The sequence below is a fragment of the Engraulis encrasicolus genome, chromosome 17 (genome assembly GCF_034702125.1).
Source record: "Engraulis encrasicolus isolate BLACKSEA-1 chromosome 17, IST_EnEncr_1.0, whole genome shotgun sequence".
In the NCBI taxonomy this organism is placed as follows: domain Eukaryota; kingdom Metazoa; phylum Chordata; class Actinopteri; order Clupeiformes; family Engraulidae; genus Engraulis; species Engraulis encrasicolus.
The window spans coordinates 21802761-21822498 of record NC_085873.1 but is presented as its reverse complement, the minus strand read 5'-3'; the positions used below and the strand labels follow the sequence as shown (position 1 = coordinate 21822498).

General features: G+C 41.9%; 2 protein-coding genes across 2 annotated transcripts in view; one reads left to right on the top strand and one right to left on the bottom strand.

The window, feature by feature from the left end:
- Positions 1-64: 64 nt before the first annotated feature.
- On the top strand, positions 65-2890 carry si:dkey-197c15.6 (putative nuclease HARBI1). The gene is made up of 2 exons (XM_063221222.1): positions 65-1000; positions 1390-2890. Exons 1-2 carry the CDS (start codon positions 283-285, stop codon positions 1776-1778), a joined length of 1107 nt encoding a protein of 368 aa, XP_063077292.1. The 5' UTR covers positions 65-282; the 3' UTR covers positions 1779-2890.
- Positions 2891-3306: 416 nt separating this feature from the next.
- LOC134466943 (receptor-type tyrosine-protein phosphatase H-like) overlaps positions 3307-19738 on the bottom strand; it is a 24231-nt gene continuing 7799 nt past the window's right edge. The window contains exons 8-22 of the mRNA XM_063220870.1: positions 18903-19166; positions 17715-17975; positions 17307-17455; positions 16743-16893; positions 16273-16521; positions 16004-16097; positions 15366-15428; positions 15108-15189; positions 13281-13371; positions 12090-12160; positions 11045-11182; positions 10806-10928; positions 9926-10089; positions 4980-5115; positions 3307-4084 (exon numbers count right to left, since the gene is read on the bottom strand). Coding sequence (XP_063076940.1) covers positions 3959-4084; positions 4980-5115; positions 9926-10089; positions 10806-10928; positions 11045-11182; positions 12090-12160; positions 13281-13371; positions 15108-15189; positions 15366-15428; positions 16004-16097; positions 16273-16521; positions 16743-16893; positions 17307-17455; positions 17715-17975; positions 18903-19166 — 2162 coding nt within the window. The 3' untranslated portion in view covers positions 3307-3958. The remainder of the gene's footprint in view (positions 4085-4979; positions 5116-9925; positions 10090-10805; positions 10929-11044; positions 11183-12089; positions 12161-13280; positions 13372-15107; positions 15190-15365; positions 15429-16003; positions 16098-16272; positions 16522-16742; positions 16894-17306; positions 17456-17714; positions 17976-18902; positions 19167-19738) is intronic.

The following is a 19738-nucleotide window of genomic DNA, read 5'->3' as shown; positions in this document are numbered from 1 at the left end:
ACTATTATTTTGGAATATGCTCCCACTGTACCGGAAATAATTATTCCATTCCATGACTCGCTGGTAAGCAGGAAAGAGCCCTGGGGGACTTTGTTTACGTTATGTCTTGATCTTTTGTGTGGATATGCACGCTTAAGAGTTTACCACGTTGATGTTGGATCATTACGGAATAAGAACGGTAACGTTTGAGTGGTGAATCAAGTGATATCCGCTTTGTTGCATGTAGAAAGGTGCCATTGAAGCTGTGGGTAAACACTAGCCTACCTGCGTCCCACAACAACAATGGCGTATGCACCTGCGGTCTGGCTTGCAGTGCAAGAACATGTTTTCAGAACAACAAACAGCTGCATTAGGCCTTCTACTACTTCGACTCAAGTGAAAGACCGTAGCACCCCAAGGCTTTTCGATAAGTTTGATGATGCATTCCTACTCAACAACTTCCACTTCAACAGACCGTGCCTCTCATTCATTTCGGACCTAATCAGAACCAGCTTAACCAACGATGCTACTTTTCAGCCCAAGGACTCGCAGCATGTGGATGCCATGGTGCTACTTGCCCTGCACTTTTACGCCAAAGGGTTGTTGCCCAAATCAATGAGGGACTTGGTAGGACTCGATGCCACAGCGGCCACCAAAGCGGTCAACACGGTGTCCAAATTATTAGCTGGCATGGCTGAAAAATTCATCACGTTCCCTGGAAGTCACAATGACAGGGTCTGTGTAGCGTTGGGCATTAAGGATTTGTGTGGTATTCCAAACGCTGTGGGTGTACTCGGGTGCATGCATGTGAAGGTGACCCCACCTGCAGACTACCCCAACCTTTACAAAAACACCCTGGACTTCACCTCTGTCATGATCCAGACCATCTGCGACGTGGACGGCAATCTCCTGGCCGCGGAGAGATGCTCTCCTGGGGGTACGCCTGCTCAGCAGGTTTGGGAAAGCTCCGTCATCTGTCAACACTTCAAACAAGGCTATCACGGGCCCACCTGGGTCATTGGTAAGGCAGTCAATATTTATTCCTCCTTCATTTGTTTTGTCTAATTTATCTGGTCTGACTTGACGTTTAACTCATGTACAGTGACCTTTGAAATAAAATACATTTTCATTATTATTTTAAATTAGAGTGTGTCTATCTACTCTCCTACTTGAAAGTCTACCATCATAGTAATATGAAACAGACATCATCGAGGACTCGTAAACCTAGTCAGTTGAATTGCCAGGCCTAGTAAGGTTGGTGGATTCTGGAAGTGTGTCTAACACTTATTGGTTGAATTGATTCTGTTTATAAACACTGACATTCTGTGCCTAATGCAGAATTTTCAATGTATCTAAACTTAAATTGTGAAAACTATTTTTACTCTTTTTCTCTCTTCTTCTGGGATGCAGGTGGCAACGAATATGAGCTAAGCACACACTTGTTGACCCCCAAACAGCCCTCTGAGATCCACAACGCCGGCGACATGTGCTACAACGAGGCCCACAGCGAGGCCCTGTCAATTGGCCTCCGCACACTCGGCTCCCTGAAGAGCCGCTTCCGTTGCCTAGACAACCTGGGCCCCGTGCACTCCAGCTCCCTGGACCGCGTGGCCCGCGTCATCTTCACCTGCTGCGTCCTCCACAACATTGCCAAGAAGTTCTCTGTACCACTGCCGGTGGAGCTGGTGCCCGAGCCGATGCACCCGGCGCCAGGAGTCGTTAGGCCCGGAGGGATGACCCTGAGTGAAGCAGAGGTCATACGTGATGACACGATTGTGACGTGCTTCCAACAGAGGTGATCCGGGATGACATGATTGTGACATGCTTCCAACAGAGGTGATTCGCCTCCAAGGCACGACTGAGGAGGCTTTCTGAGGGTACAGAACTCTTGCACACCTCCTTTGGCCAAGTGCGTAGGAGTGGAACCCCTGGGTCACCAACATTAGAGACAAGAAAGGTCCCACTCACTGTTCCCATTTGCAGTGTTTACTTGCAAATCACTTTATAGCAAACACTACTTTCCAGAGAATTGTTGTGTCCAGGAATGACACAGCCAAAGATAAAATACTTATTTAAACAAAAACATTTTACAGTTATTTTAAGTTTTGCTTTTATAGCGATGCTGTACCATTTTAAATAAAAAGTTTTTTTTTAAAAAATAAGCTCATTTTACACCTCCCCTGGAGATAAATGATTGAGTTTTACCTTTCTCCTGTACTTCCAGCCAAGCATTTGTCATTGAATCTTATGGCTCCAACTACAGTAGCAGCTCCAACTAGGGTCCAACTAGCAGTAGCATAAGCAGGCTAAGAGAATGGCTGACGTAACAGAAGAAAGGTAAAACTCAATTATTTTAACTCAAGAGAAAGGAGGAGCTCAAAGGAGCTCATTTCCAGAAATGGTACAGTATCTTAAATATGTCAGTGTCAAGCATTACACCACCAGCATTGGATTTAATATATTTTTATTTAGAATAAAAAAGCAGTGGTGTGTTCCAACTTTACATAGGTCATAATAGTCAGGTTTATACTTCGACAGAAATTATTTTAGTTTTTAAACGTTTTTTTCCATTGTTTTCCTCTTTTCTATGTTCCCTGAATGTTTGAATTTGTAAAAATAAACACTTTTGTGAATGATTAATCGGATCTTGAAAAGTGTCGGTTCTCCGTTGACATAGAAGCAAGGCTATAGGCAAAGAAACTTGGAAAAAATGTAAAGTGGGTATTTGTTTTCAGTGCCGTCTTGGAAATCTGTTTTCCTTGAACGATAGTTGGTACAAAATACTTACAAACCACTACAGAAACTAATGCAGATTAAGGGAAAATACATCATAGAAAATGAATATAAAAATGTGTTTACAGCAAAAAATTAACAGTCATAACAAAATTATGACAAAAAGTACATGACATAAGATGAATAGAAAATGAGAATTTTCTTCTTTTTTTACAACATAAATTAACTGTCAGTTATCCCAATGTAATGTTCCTCAATATGTACCCCTGGGTCTTCAAATTGTGAGGGATTCTGCATACTTCTCTCCCCACAGTGAATCCACAGATCACATGTGGACCACCACAGCTTTTTTTAACCCATTTTAGGCACCTGCAAACAAAAACTAAAATGCCTGCTGAATGCCCAAGCCCTTTTTGAAAAAAGGTGCCCTCTGCCTATCATGGGGGCCGATAGGGGGGGGGGGGGGGGGGGGGGGGGGGGGGGGAGTGGTACAGATTCTAAGGGCCCAAGCACTGACAGGGGCCCTTAAGGGGGCCCAAAATTCGAATCTTTCATGGGGCCCAACATTTCTGGCAGCGCCCCTGCTGATATTAAAACCTAAATATCTCAGCCTTCAAAGCACATAAAAAACATGAAATAAGTCGCATGTAAAAGCTAGGGCCCTCATCATGAATTAGAATATCTTCATTCAGCTCTAACACCCACATTTTTAATTAATTAAAAAAACAAACAAATAACTCACATCTCAATAGTCTGAATGCAGTGTTATACTGAATGTCGCTCTAGGCGCCAAAGGTCAAACAACATATATGCAGTATCAGGCTGGATTAATGAGAGCAAGTGGCAAAACACAAGGCACATGACATACAGTACTGTACATGTTGACTGCCTTGAACTCATTATAATTTAAACTGTACAAAATAGCATGTCTTAGCACAGGGGTGGGTAACCTACGGTATGTCTCAAGGGCCCAGGAGGCCGTTTTATCTGGCCCCCGATGTAATTTTAATGTTTTGCAGCTTCACATGAAATATGGCATTTTGTGAAGGAATCTTAGAAATCACATTTGCAATACAGTTATATTCAGGGGACCTAGAGAAGGTGGGGTCTGTTTTACAGGGGGAAACCTGGTTTGTGTTCATACTATGGCCCTTGGAGGAGTCGCACAGCCCTTGGAGGAATTTGAAGTGTCCCCTCAAATGAAAAAGGTTCCCCACCCCTGTCTGAGCATGTCTTCCAGGAACTGCTACATGGCTCCGATATTTTCGTATATCGCTCCTCCTCCGTTGATGCCTTGGTTCATATACAGTGGCTCCTCGGCAGGCTGTGTCAGAGTGTCATTGATGCATTTGTGCAGAAATACATATTGGGACTGCGGAAAGAGAAGAAGGGGCAGGGGGAAAAGAATTAGTACTTGTATGTACAGTGGTAGTAATGCGTATTTGATCCCCTGCTGATTGTGTTTGTTTGCCCAATTTTATTGCTAATTAAAAAAACACATGATCAGTCTATTATTTTACTGGTAAGTGTATATCAAAAAAGAAAGTAACTTAAAATATGTTAATTGATTTGTATTTCAATGACAGAAATAAATTATGCTGGTGACTTTTTACATAATGCATTAATTCAGATGACAAGCTGATTGGAAGTGCCTATCTGGTCTGTGGGACTCAATTCGTAATGGTTGACAGGGGATCAAATATTAATTTCTCTGAATGAAATATAAATCAATTGAAATACATCTTTAAAATCATCTTCTGGATTTTCTTCTTGATATTCAGTCTCTACATGTTAAATACAACTACCATTAAGCGTATAGACTGATCATGTCTTTATTAGTAGGCAAACCATCAAATATTTATTGCTAACACTGTGTGTGTCTGTGTATGTGTGCGTATACACAGTATATATATTTCCCCTAAAAGGGAAAAAATGCTTCCTTATTGCGGCACCTTTGGCTTCAACTAGAGATAGATTACAATGTCGGCATGTTAAGTTATGTTTATCAAGGCAATCATGCGCCTCAGTGCAGTTACTCTTTACCCAGAGGTGCACAACACCTTTCCTGTAAGCCTGGTCATAAACAAATTCTCACATTAATCATTATTCATCGCTGAGAGAAGCACTAAAAACCAACCACGTCATAAACAAACTAAACATTTGTTCATGTTCTTCCTAGTACTACCTATGTAAATGAGCAAATTATGGTCTGTGGGGAAGTACAAGGTGTATACAGTGGTGTACTGTATGTGATGTGATGGTGGTACCTCCGTCTGAACCATGCGAGGTCTCTGGCGTCTCATGCGATGCACAAAGCTGCCAATGTTTACAGCATCCTCCTTCTCCAGTTGCTGTAGCAACACGTCCAGAGCGATCAGAGTTCCTGTTCTGCCAACACCAGCACTGTCACGCAACACACATACGTGCGCACACACACACACACACACACACACACACACACACACACACACACACACACACACACACACACACACACACACACACACACACACACACACACACACACACACACACACATTAGTATTATTTTGAACAATATTTTAACAATCACACAAGTTACTCCCAAAATGCTCATAGAGTTTAATACATCATCTGTTGACCTTACGAGAGAAAAGTAAGGTCAGTAGTATATCTTACATTTTTTCCATTTTTGTGAAATTATGCTGGTGCGAAAGTGAGTGCACCCCTATGTTAAACTCCCATAGAGAGGATCACGATTTGCTTCAGTAGCCCCAGTACATGTTGACAAGTTTGGTGAAATTCAGCTTCCTACTTTTGATGCCATCCATACAGCCCCAAACTATTTAGTTATTATACAAATTTGTTTATCATGGTCTCATCAGAGACAAACAAAATAAGGATATGGGTTACTGGAGTCATGTCAGAGATGGTTGTTACGGGTCAAGTTTCAAGTCAAGTGTACTTTATTGACTGGACACTTGACTTGACTTAACAAAAAGAAATTACAAAATTCTGCACACTGGCGCTATAAAATACAATTGAAGCATGTCATTGGCACGTTCATTGGCACATTTTGGCAACATTTCGGACATATCATGCCACTTCATATCATGTTTAGGAGCATCTACCAGTGTGGACCTTTAGTTATTCATTTACGTGTTGTGGTAGTACCCGCCCAGGCGTGTGCTGGGAACAGGAAATAGCTTGTCTTGTAATACTCTGAAGTAGTGTGACTCTCCATTTGGATTGCCTGACCACACCCCCCATCATGCCCATGCACGACAGCTTTGGCCGGGCCCAGGACAAAGTCAGCTAAAAGGCCACCCCCATCCAATACATACAATGTAATAAGGACCCAAATTTGGGCCCCTTCCTCCCTGGACCCAGGACAACTGACCCCTTTGTCCCCTTCTGTCGGCTTGTGCCCATGTATTCACTTCGCTCCCTTATCTGCATGCATACAGACATGGAACTCCTAGATAAGGCTGGATGGATGACAGGTTAAAAAATAACACAGACAGAATGAGTGCTAAATATACAGTGGCCAACCCTTGAAAACAGCTGCTGTCACTGACAATATTGTATTTCTATGGCCTGCTGACTGTCAAAAGGGCCATTTAGTTTTGTTTTATTTTTAAGTTTGGTTGACATTGTTATTACATTCTGTTACACTGTATTTAGCTGACGCTCTTACGAAGACCAATGTACAGAAAATTATTTCTGGATCTCAAATGGTGCACTTGTGCACTTCAGTGTTCCTGTAGTGCGTATGGTGGCGTATTAATTACACACTGAAACATAGTGCCCAAAGAAAGTGCACAAGTGCACCATCTGAGACACAGCTCATGACTAACTGTGAAGCAATTAGGGGGGTTACATGCCTTCCTTCCAGGGGTGAATTTCTCAAAACCAAAGTTGCTTACTACATTAGCTACTTTGTTGTTTTCAATGCATTTTCCCATTGGCAACTACCAAAGTTGCTAACAGGCTAACAACTTCTCTTTTGAGAAACTCACCCCAGGTTTGCAGGAAAACCAAAATAAACTAGAAATGCACTCAGAGAGTGGGTATGGGCCTCGTCATGGTTAAGTTTGGGAACCCCTGCTCTAAGCTTCTGATCCCAAACATATGGAAAAGAAATGATGTACCTGAAACTTACAACCTGATCCAATGAGTATATATACTGTAAGTACAGTTGAATCCACAAGTTTACATACTGTTAGGATAAGTAATATTAAACAGGCTATTAGGCTATGTTACCATCACTTCCAGACTATTCTTATGTAGGGCTATAGTTATTATACTGTGTGTGTGTGTGTGTGTGTGTGTGTGTGTGTGTGTGTGTGTGTGTGTGTGTGTGTGTGTGTGTGTGTGTGTGTGTGTGTGTGTGTGTGTGTGTGTGTGTGTGTGTGTGTGTGTGTGTGTGTGTGTGTAGTGTAGTGTAGGGGTTTGTTGGTGGATTTATGCTGTTTATTTATCAATTTATTTGTTTGTGTGCATGTGCAAGTGAAGAGCTCTTTTCCAAAATGAGATATATCCATTTTATAGTACGCTGGGAAATTGAATTTTTTTGTATTGGGCATTCCATTGACTTGCATTGCAAAATGCATTTTATAGAGGTTAAAAAAGTATGTTCTCAAAACATTTGAATGGCAAAAATTCACACATAGATGATAGGACTTCTTAACAGTCAATTCCAATATTAAAGTGCAAAAAGTCAAAAATGGTGGTTATAGCGTTTTGGAAAAGAGCTCTTCAAGTATTCATTGGTGGATTTATGCAGTATATTTATTTATCCATTTATTTATTTGTGTGTAAGCACTTTCAGTCAACGGTATAGTTGTCATATTGTGCCATATAAATACATGTCGTTGTGGTTGTTGTTTTTGTTGTTGTCATTGTAGGATAGGGACAGGTTAGTGGATTTGTAACGGGCAACCATGGACTAGTGGGCAGCCGTGGACTAGTGGTTAGGGAGTTGGTCTTTCAATCTAGGGGTTGTAGGTTTGAATCCCACCTGACCTCTCCCTACACCTCCATCTTCTGCTAAAGTGCCCTTGAGCAAGCCACCTAACCCCACATTGCTCCAGGGACTAAAACCTAAAAAATAATACCCTGAAAAATAATAACTGAGTCGCTTTGGATAAAAGCGTGAGCTAAGTGTAATGAAATGTAATGTAATGTAATGTAACTGAGATGTTCCTGCACTGTCTGCCACTCACACACACTCACACACTGTTGGTTGGCCTCCGTTGCACTCACCCCACTAAACGTCACCCCCATCCTGGCTCAATGGCACCAGTGTAACGGAGGTGTCCATGCGCAGCCCACCACTCAGGGCTCGAACCCACCACCTCCTAGTCAACGCATCTAAAGGACCAGTCCGATAGGTCTGTGCAACCGATACTGTATGAGGCTTCGGGAGGGAGTTTTACTAACATTCCACACCACATTCTATTAGTTGGCCTTCGTTACTTATTAGGCAAACCGTAAAACGACACATCTCATTATCCATGGGATAAAAGTGTTGGCTAGACAGGGAACGCCCATTTAAAATGGCAGGTGTTTACATAAATGTGGAGGTCAGCGGAAGGTCTGTGGATGAGAGAGAGAGGATGGCGGTCTCATCTTTCCTGCGCAGACTTAGCTTGTAGGTATACCAGATCCAGTGTTGTAGTTTACTTTTTCGAGGAGGGCATACTGTATATTTGAGCATTTTTGTGGTGGGTATACTGAGCTCTTCTAAATTCGGTATCAATCAATTTTAGGTGGGTAGATCGAACTCCCTGTCATTTTCAGGTGGGTATACTGTGTATACCTGCGTTCTACGTAGACTACACCACTGACCGGATCATACAAGATGGTCACTCATCCAGAATGGTTCTCCCTCTCCTACTGAATCTATCGAAATGAGATGTTTGGACTAACCGGTACAGGGCCATCGCTTGGACTGTTCGCCTGGCCTCAGGTAAGCTTGCACTGAAAATGTTACTTTTCAACAGGGATGTACTCATTATTGCTGTGCACTGTATATGTTCACGTTGGTGTATTATAGTTCTGCAGGGTAGTGCCAAAAAAATAACATTCTCTGACGTCAAAATGGATGAAACCTATCCAGTTTGAAGTAATGCAAGATTTTCACATTTATTTCCAAAAGCCAAAATGATACAGATCCAAGAATAACAAGAGAGAATGTTACACAATGTTTTCAGTTTTTTTTAACCAAAGTGAAAAGTTTACATAGACTACACTTATTTGGTCTAAATTCAGAAATGCATTAGGAAGTATGCAAGCCTCAGAACACCATTCTAAATGTGAACCATTCAATGCATTAAAGGGGCACAAGGGATGACGTCGTTTGCGCGGTGCAAACTGTCTCAAAATCTACACCGTAATTAAAAAATGCTGTTCAAATAAACTCGCCGTGAGACTGTTTTTCATCACAGAATGTCAGTAGTTGATACAAATCTGAAAACGATAAACAATCTGAAAACTCAAATCTGAAATCTATCTGTAAAGCGATTTTTTAAATGAAAAGGGACACTGGTTTGGACCACGCTGTTAAAAGTTGCATGTGGGTTTTTCTGACAGTGGACCGTGGAAGTGGTCACGAGAGCCACTGTTCACTTACTAATGATTCGCATAAGCATCGGCCGACCCGTGATTAAGTCAACTTTTAATCCTACCTGGAGCCCCTTTAATCAATGTACTAATGAGAAACCAAGTCTGGCCCCGTATATGATATTAGGTAGGTGGGTCGGGAGCCCTTTCAGATGACTTTGTCCTGGGTCCAGACAAAGCTGTCATTGACCCTAGAGGAGGGGATGTCTGCGCTTCAGCCTTGGTGGTGCTCACACTCATGGGGGCCGCTAGGGGGGGAAAAGTGGTACAGATTCTAAGGGCCCAAGCACTGATAGGGGCCCTTAAGGGGGCCCAAGCACTGAGAGGGGCCCTTAAGGGGGCCCAAAATTTGAATCTTTCATGGGGCGCAACATTTCTGGCAGCGCCCCTGCTCACAGTCGAGCACAGCAGTATCAAGACAAACTGGGCTACTTCACAATGACTAGACCCATGGATGACTGGAGCACGGCACACCTGCCACCTTTACCAGTCACTTTGTGCCCCGAGGGGGACGGACTGTGCGGGAACACCTCCGTCACACTAATATGAAATGATGAGTGAGTATAAGGGGGTACTATGCCAATATAAAGTGATAAGTGAGTGTCTTTACCTGCAGTGCACAACGGTGGGGCCGTCGGGAGAAGTACAGGTGTCTATGTGCTGCCGGATGAGGCTGCGGAACTCGATGAGCGTAGAAGTGCCATCGGGAACGCCGTGATCTGGCCACGCCGTGAAGTGGAAATGCTTCAGTACCCTCTGCTCTGATGTCCTCTCCTGGTAACACGCACACACGCACACACAAACACACAGTTTGATAACTTTATTTGGGAGGACTAATGATTATTGAGAAACAATACAACGCCCCAAACAATATTAACCCATTGATGTTGGATGTTGCTTTGCGCAACATTGGCCCTGGCGCCTGGAGCTGCATGACGCAACATTTAGGCTCATGAGATTTAAGACAATTTTATTAAAATTCTTAGTATGTTAGAACTAAATAAACATATTCTAATGCAAGATGAGAGTCTTAGTGTTTAAATGCAACTCATGGCATGTTTTTACTATGTGCTTCTATTCAGAGGCTGAGATATTTTGGTTTTTATAGGCTGAGGGCAACTTTACTTTAAAAGGGCTTGGGCAGGGGGCAGGAGGCGCTGTGGCGCAGCGCGCTAAGCCCCCCTCATTTGGGCTTACATTGCCCACGGGGACCCCGGTTCGAGTCCGGCCGAGGTCATTTCCCAGCCCTGCCCATCTCTCTCTCCCAATCATTTCCTGTCTACTCTCACACTGTCCTGTAATAATAAAGGCTAAAAAGCCCAAAAAAAGGGCTTGGGCATTCGGCAGCCTTTTTTGCAAGTCCTTCAGGAATCAATGGGTTAAAATAGCAATAACGTGTCTTCTACATAAATACAAAGTTATACTGGTCTAAAGCCTATTCAGGGGTACAAGTGGCCCTTTATTTCCAAGATGTTGTTTCCCACACTTACATTTTTTACAGTGAATTCCCGCACTGTCCAGTTCGTGTCCTTGTGTTCCAACGTCATGTTTATCACCAGGTCACCATGGCGACACGGACTACGGTCTTCGGGCCAGTACTTCTCACACTTGGTCTGAGGGGCAGAATACGGAGAAGAAACAAAATGGTTGGCACATGTTTTCTTTGTTTAAACATATTTTGCATCTGCCACTTCACATATTTTTGCATCTGCCACACATCCACACTCACCCTGCCGTTCTCTACGCAGTTGGTAACCATGACAATCCGCGTTGACCCTTGCTCCCAGATCATTCTCCAGAAGTCGGCGACGGTGGAGGGGAGTGGACCTTGAGCCGCTATATAATCCTTGTTCTTGCCTCCATAGCCCTTGTAGGATACAAAAGCAGCATATCTTTCACACTTTGTCCATTTATTTCAGGGATAACATATTTGTTATTTGCACTTCAGACACAAAACTTCATAAAACTTGAATGTTAGTTTATCGCCATTATGCTACAGCAGGGGAGCAGGGCTGGGGTGTGGTGGTGGTGATGGTGAAGGGGTCAGTTGTCCTGGGCCCAGGGAGAGAGGGGGCCCAGAATTTGGTTCTTATCACATTGTATGTATTAGGCGGGGAGCCCATTCAGATGACTTTGTCCTGGGCCCAGCCAAAGCTGTCAGCGACCCTGTGCTACAGTATACAGAACTCTATGAGATGACGAGTACACTTTTTGGTGCACGCTTTCCTGCTTGAGGAGGTAAAAGCCCTCTCGATCTGTCCGCTACTTGTCGGATGATTTGCGGTCCTCTATGATTCAGCTGGGCCACATTTGATTATGTGGCAGGGCTTTTGCTTTTTGAAGCCTGAATCAACACTTCTAATAGTCAGAGCAAAGCTTGTTCAAATTTGGGCTTACAGGTATGAAGTTGGCATGGATGTAGCGTTAGCTTACGGGTATGGGTGGGGCACTTATGGTCCGTGGGCCGTTAACAGCCCGCGAGGCCGTCTTATACAACCCTATTATAATTTTAATGTCACGCAGTTTCAAAAACATGACGTGTTTTGTAAAGCAATCTTAGAAATTACATTTGCAATACAATTAAGTTATATTTTCAGGGAACCTAGTAAAGGTGGCCACCTTCAATGTAGGCCTACGGTAAAAAGCAGGGGGAAATCCAGGCTCGTGTTCATAGGATGGCCCTTGGAGGACTTTGAAGTGGCCCCTTGAATGGAAAAAGTGCCCCACCCCTGGCTTACCGGTATTAAGTTGGCATTCATGCAGTGTTAGCTTACTGGTATGAAGTTGGCATTGATATAGTCTGATGCGGGTCCTTGTGTGCTGAGCTTGACGCGCGATGAGTCATCTGTAAATAAACAGGGTGATAGAATGCAGGGCAGATTATAATGACATTTGGTTACAAGAGAAGATTGTGCTGTGTGTGTTTGTTTGCACAGCAAAATATGAAGCACTGATCCAGCGTAAATTGAAAAAACTGTGTTACATTGGTGTAAAATGTCAATGACAAGTTGGTATGTTTAATGAAGATCGACCTTGGGTCAGCCTGTTGCATTACAAAGTCGACCATGTTTCACATTTTGGTTAAAATGCTTAACACAATAATTTCTAGTTTTAAGAGTGAATGAAAAAGTAATGTGACGGCTCGTCATTGTAGTTTTAGAAACTTGGCCTAAGCAGCCGTATCGTAAAGTGACGATGGCAATCTGTCAGCCAATGTGCATTTTTATGTCGGTTTGGTCATGTAAGACATGCCCCCTGTTGTAACTTTGCTGTTACCAAAATGGAAAGACCAAGTTGTAATGTATTAAGCCCTGTGTGATGTTGTAGAATCGTACTATCAGAGATTCTTTAAGTATATAGAGATATGCCATTGTAATAGGTTGCTATGGGCACCTAACATGACCAGGTTCCGGTCTGCCTAAAGGGATGTGTCATAATACTCCTAGCATTGAATAGAACAGTCCTTAGGTCTGCCTAGGTCTGCCTAAAGGGGGATTTCCCCCCCCCCTCCCCCTTGCAATAATAGAACCCGGAAACAATGGGCCAATGGAACCTCTCTCTCTCTACTCTCTCTGGTGTAAAATTGTGTAGTTTATCCTCATGATATCTGAAAAAGCATTTAAAGATTGGGAAATATTTAAAACATAAACATTTTAATGTTAAGAAATATTCATTGCCTCATAACTATTAGTACTATCAGGGTATTGCTTTATGCAAAACATGGCCTGTGATGTAGGTTTGTTGTTTCCAGAATATCAATGATCAAGTACCAATACCAAAGTATTAATAAATAAAGACTCTGTAATGTCGTAGCAGTGTAGTACTGTGGAGAAGCAATGAGCTCAAGTAAAGCGTTCCACTGGGGGAACAATGTGCATAGTGAGGCTACTTTTTACAGTGTCGATGTCCGATACAAAGTGAATGGCTTACATGGTAGTATGTCTGTAAGTAGGGTAATGGCTTACATGGTAGTATGTCAGTGAATCGATTCTTGCTCTTGTTTTCCGGCAGGAGGGCTTCACGCTGTGTCTGTTCTGTTCCTACTGTGTTGAATTGCTGTAAAAAAATAAAATAAAAAACAGCAATGACAACATTGATGAGATGAAGTGAAAGCCGAAAGCCCAACTGGGAAACTCCAACTCCCATTGTCATTGTGACACAGCAGTCCACAGTACACAACTGTTCACTGCACACAGTGATATTGCATTTATGCCTCACCCGTGCAAGGGGGAAGCCCCCAATGGCAGCCCCAAGGGAGCAGTGCCATGCTCAGTCATGGAGGAGGATGGGAGAGAGCACTGGTTAATTACTCCCCCCACCAACCTGGCGGGTCGGGAGTCGAAACGGCAACCTTTGGGATACAAGTCTGAGACCCTAACCGCTTACCTATGTCTGACCCATGAGATGCAGCAGAGATTACAATTAAGGCTAGCACTTAAAAACAACATCTGCTGACATCCAAAGACAGTAAGAAGACACCGGAGCAGCATAGATGCGATTCTTTTCTTCTTTAAACTAAATGCACAACATAGGCACTAACATTTTGATGGATTATCATGTACCATCTTCATCCATTGAAACGTTAATTCCTATGTTGTGCACTTAATTAAAAGAAGAAATCAAGAATTGCATCTGTGCAGCTCCGGTGTCTTCTCCCCTTACGAAAATCAACCAATCGACTATAAAGTGCAAAAAATCCATAAAATAAAATAGACTTGTTGTACAGTTGTATACTGTATGTGCTCCCGTAAAAACACATAGAACCCCACCTCACCCCCCATTCCCCACCTCACCATCCCCGGTAATTTTGGTCTAATATTGGCCACCACTGCTTTTCAGTGGAACGAAAGGCCTTCAAGCTGAAGTACGTTACACTCACCGCACTAAACCTCACTCCCATCCCAGGTCACGGCACCAGCGGTGTAGTCTACTTGATTGAAGTGGGTATACTGTATATTCGAGCATTTTTTGAAGTGGATATACTGTATATATTTATGCCATTCTAAATAATGGATCAATCAATTGTAAGTGGGTATACTGAAGCCCCTAAAATTTAGAAGTGGGTATACTCCGTATACCTGCGTTCTACGTAGACTACACCACTGCACGGCACCTAGGGTGCGATACTGATGAGCTTGACCTCTGATAGCTCATCACTACCGATACTGCATGAGGATTCGGGGGCTAGGTTTACTAACCTTCTACGCCGAACTCTGCAATCTTTCAACTAAACCTAAGCATAACATTACCTGTTTGGATGAGAGTCCACCAACAAACCCTTATCTAGTCCAGTCCTGGACTTTATCATAAGACTGCCAATGGTTTTAACTTTTAGTGATGAGCTATATTGCCAAGGGGGGCCCTAATACTTAAAGGATAACACTACCCTGGACTTGTCAGGACCTGAGTTTTTTTTCAGCCTTTTCCGAGATCCTGGTCATTGTAATGGGGGCAGGTGTTAGTTTGCTTTTTTTTTTATTGTTTTAATTTATTCCCAAAAACATCCAAAAGGTCCAGGCAACTAGCAAACAGTGATACCTTTTGGGAAAATATTTGGAGTAGGCCTATGTTAAGATTTTTTAAAATGTAAACAAAGTCTGCCTCCATTAGAATAGCTCATATCTCAGAAAGGGCTGAGCCAAAAAATGCAGCATCACAGGGTACTGGCAAGTCAAGGGTATAGCGTGAGCAATACAACAGCATATTGAAACTGTCAGGAGTGCTCCTTTAAGTACTACTTACTACTTTTTTGGGAAACATAGCCCTGGAAGTTCTGGAACATGTAGTCTTACCATGTACTCTTCAGAGAACTCTCTATTGTCATCACAACTCATCTGATGGAAATGGTCAGGGAATTTCTTCATTGGAATCGGCCTATATTGAAAACACAGATCAACGGTCATGTGAGGGAGGTAAATTAGCACTAGGAATTTCACATTTGGAGGTGCTCGCAAACATCCATTTTTGTTACTCGTTTTTATTACCACATTACCAAAGTTTAGTTATTTAATTGGTCATTAAGTAAGTGATTACAAAAAAACAACACCTACTTGAACATGTTTGGGGAAGGATCCATCTCTGTATTCCTTTCATACATCTGCATGTGTACTTTGCTGTCAGAAAAAATTATAAAATAGCCTACTGTAAGAAAGCATTTAGACCTCCTTTCTGAATCATCCTCACAAAATGTAGCCATTTTTGTTTTGAACTCCCATTTCATACCCTGTAAAATGATTACTGGTAGGCCTATGTGTGGAGTACTTCTGACATTATATCTGTTGATTTTGTATGTAATTTGACACGAAATTGGGGAGCTTATGATTACAGATGGAACAGATATAAACAACTGGAAAAGGCGGGCCACACATAGAAGACGGACAGAGGCAGTGTCAAGGCAGGAAATATGTCAAAGACGTTTTTTGGGCTGAAAAGTCAGGTGGCGGAATGACATCTAATGCCCACGAATTAATGAGTAATTGGTAGTTGATATGCTTCGTACAATCAATAGGCTTCTTAGTCAGTTCAATAAACACAAGCAAACAAAAAAATCCATACAATAGTGGCTGTCATTGCACCGCCCTGACGAGTGCTAGGCTACTGCTGAAACTTCACTGACCCTAATACAGAAATTGACAAATGTAGGATGTGAATGGGCCTTCAGATGATTGAAGTCTAACAGTTTCAGTACCTGAGTAACTGGGGCTTTCTCCGTAATATAAATACTCCCATTAAAGCCATGACGGCCAGCAGCATGATGACCAGTATTGGTAACCAGATCACCGCTGAGGACAGCAGGAAACATCACAAACATCATTAATACACATGCCTGTGGACGCTTATACTATGGGCTTATTTCACATGATTGAAAAAAAGTCTATTTTGTTCTCCATCCAAAGCACCATTATTACATGGCAGAAACGAACAAATGATAATAGGTAGTAGGTTGCACATTCTTACTCGACTGAGTTTGACAGCTGATCCATTGAGGTGAACTCCTCATTTCTTCAGAGAGTGACGTAACACTAAAACTGTAGGATTTAGCCGGCTGAAGTCCAGACACAACCAGTGTTGATCCTGAGTCTTTATCGTCAATATTCCCACTACCGTTCACCTCGATCTTAGTCCACACACCAACTGGCTTATCCCACTTCATGGTCACAGAGAAGTCTCCATGGATAGAGATGAAATTGGTCACCATAGCAGGAACTTGGAACAAAATGGAGGGCATTAATGTTATGATCATTTTATTAGACAAATGGCAAGTAGCCTATTACTACGAAGGAATACTCTATCACTCACAATCTTATTTTATGTGAAGATTATGAAGTAACAATATGAAGACACACATAAGAAAAACTCACCTAAATGTAAACTGTGTGTGCACTGTAAGAGATTCTCTTCCTGGAGCTTATAATAGAGTGACACACTGTAGATATCCCCAGGGTTCAGCTTAGTGTAGGACACACTGTTTCCCTCCACGATGCCAGGGGCATTGTCACCATCACTCCCCTTTTCTGCTGTCGCCATGGAGAACAGACCAGCAGCTTCTGCCTCATGTTGAGGCAGCACAGTTGATTCCTTACAGGAAAAAACAGGCATGTTGTTACAATGCTTCTGCACATGAGAAGCCATCTCTGAAAAAAACTCACAATTGTCTATAGTTTTGACTTTGACAGGGCATATGACAAAGTAATCAGTATTTGATTTTCCAGTTGGGTAGCTTGAAGCCAGTATCATCACTTCAGTGTTTGGACGAACAAACAATTAACAGAAACCTACAGTTCGATGGTAAAAAATACTACGATAATATAGAAAAAGTAGTATGCAACACACCTCTGTTTATTAAGAGATATTGTATGCCAATACACTTTAAAAATGGAATTACTTGTGACGCTGGTAAACTCGTATTTGTTGATCTCATTTTTAAAGACAGTGAAAAGAGTGAAATTGTATTTTGTCCCAGATGAGAGATGACCAACAGTGTGTTTCACGGTTCCGGATTCATCGTTAAATGTTTCGTTCTGTCCAGAGTCGTCCATCAGTATGTAATAAGTGCCAGGGCTCCTGTTTGCTGCGCTCCACTCCAGTGTCAAGGCAGTCTCTCCACGATCTGTCACTGTCACCTCAGCAGCTGAAGGGACTGAGAAGTTGAGCAAAAATATTAATACAAAAATGTGATGTCATTGAAGTTAGTATACAAAGTACATGCATCTTGGTGAAAAGTATTTAGTTTTGTCTTTATTCAGATAGGACAGTGAAGTAATGGGAGATAGGGAAAGATTGGGGAATGATCTGTCAAAAATAGGTGAGACCAGTAGACCACTATTTTTAAGTTTTGCTTGCATTTTCTTTTTCTGTTCAAAAGATCTGGGTGGGGTAAGTATAAAATGGGAACTTACCTGTAACCTCGGAAAAGTTATATCCTGTGCTATTCACTCCCTCAAACACAGTGAAGAGAGTGAACTCATATTTAGCCCCAGCAGAGAGAGATGAGACTGTGTATGTCACTGTGGTCCCTGCAGCTGGTGTGATGGTCTTCTCTTCTCCATCGTATCTCAGTATGTAAGTGTAGTCATTGTTGTTGTTGACTTTCATCCACTGTAACGCTAGATTAGTCTCAGAGCGGCTTGTCACATTTACATGGGAAACATCATCAGGAACTAAGAGAGAAGGGAGTGAACATGGCAGAAATGTACCAAGACAGATGACTCATGTAGCCTACTGGTAATCTCATGTTGAATTGAATACCCCACAGAAATGAATCAACATACATAGTAGAAGTAGAGATTATAGAAATTAATTTCATGCAACTGTGGCTTCACCCCATTTCAAGAAATTGCTCATAGTTAAGTAAAATATGATATATGTATGATAACACATGACAAACCCATAAAAGTCCTCATCGAAACTCATAATATGCACAATGAAAAGTAAATTCAGCATCATTATTGATAATTAAAAGCCTTGTCTAATTGACAGTAGGTAACATTTTAAATATCTTTTAAATGTTGGCTTGAAAATATCAGCCTTTATCACAATTCAGTGAAAACTTTTTTAAATTACTTTTACAGGCTCGTCCCAGATGGCGTAAGTAACGTCGACGTAGCTTTAGCAGCAGATAAGTTATTCAGCTTGTGTTGATATTAATAAACTCCTGGACTGAGTACAAACTTTCAAATGCATCGTTTTGTGAGTACAGACCATATTTGTACTACTGTAGAAGTCGGGTGTCATGGCATGTGATTTTTGTGCGGTAAGTTTGGAGATACTGCCAAGTTCCTAGCGCTTGTACAAAGCTATTCGGAATAACTCGGTAAGTCGGCTAATGTTTGCTCAAGGTAGAAAACACTTCAGGTGGACTACTGGATGGATGTCACGGTTCAAATGGCATGAGGGTGCATCTATTCCGAACCATCACTTTAACACAATTAAAGCAATGAAATGAGCTGAGAGAGAGAGAGAGAGAGAGAGGTTGACCGAGAGAGACTGACCAAGAGCACTGCAGTGTGATATAGTATTTTAACGTTTTGCTTAAAACTGTATATCTAATATGTGTCTATGTGAACTAGAATCATAATGAACCCTACCTGTAACTGCTGTAAATGTATATCCAGCACTGTTCACATTCTCTAATACAGTGACGAGAGTGAACTCATATTTAGTCCCAGCAGAGAGATCTGAGACTCTGTATTTCGCTGAGTTCCCTGCAGGTAGGTCAGTGATGGGGATGACTTCTCCATTGTATTTCAGTATGTAAGTATAGGCATTGCTGTTGTTGACTTTGGTCCACTCCAAATCTACAGTAGTCCTAGAGGGGTTTGTTACTGTTACTTTAGTAACATCATCAGGAACTAAGAGAGAAGAGAGGGACAACATACAGAAATTCACACATATAATAGTATAATACATTTAAGTATAATGTTTGGTTGGAAAGTGCATTAAAATAAATGTAGTAAGTGAAAAGCAAGCAGTTTTGTCCATGCAGAAATAAATAAAAAACGAGGAGAGAGAAATTCCAAAGCTTTTATGTAAACACACACACACACACACACACACACACACACACGCACGCACGCACACACACTGTATTGCACACTATATCGTCACTTGGCCATGAATCGCCGATCTATAATCTATAACATTCGTCGTGGCGTCACGATAAAGCCCCGTTTTTCGTGGTTGGGCCACACTTCCGCGGCCAATGCATTTCAATGTCCTTCTCATGGTTGACATATATATATATATATATATATATATATATATATAACATTTATGTTATATATATATAAAATAAATGTGGTAAGTGAAAAGCAAGCTACTTTTTCAATGCAGAAATAAATAAACATACACACACACACACACACAGTAAAACTATTTCTTGGCTTGTCAGACAAACTACTGCTGTCATGATGAATAAACATTA

Excerpts from the sequence above, each read along its gene's own strand:
- si:dkey-197c15.6 (XM_063221222.1), top strand. The coding sequence starts at position 283 with ATGGCGTATGCACCTGCGGTCTGGCTTGCAGTGCAAGAACATGTTTTC. Across the intron at positions 1,001-1,389 it reads CGGGCCCACCTGGGTCATTG|GTGGCAACGAATATGAGCTA; the intron begins GTAAGGCAGTCA and ends TCTGGGATGCAG.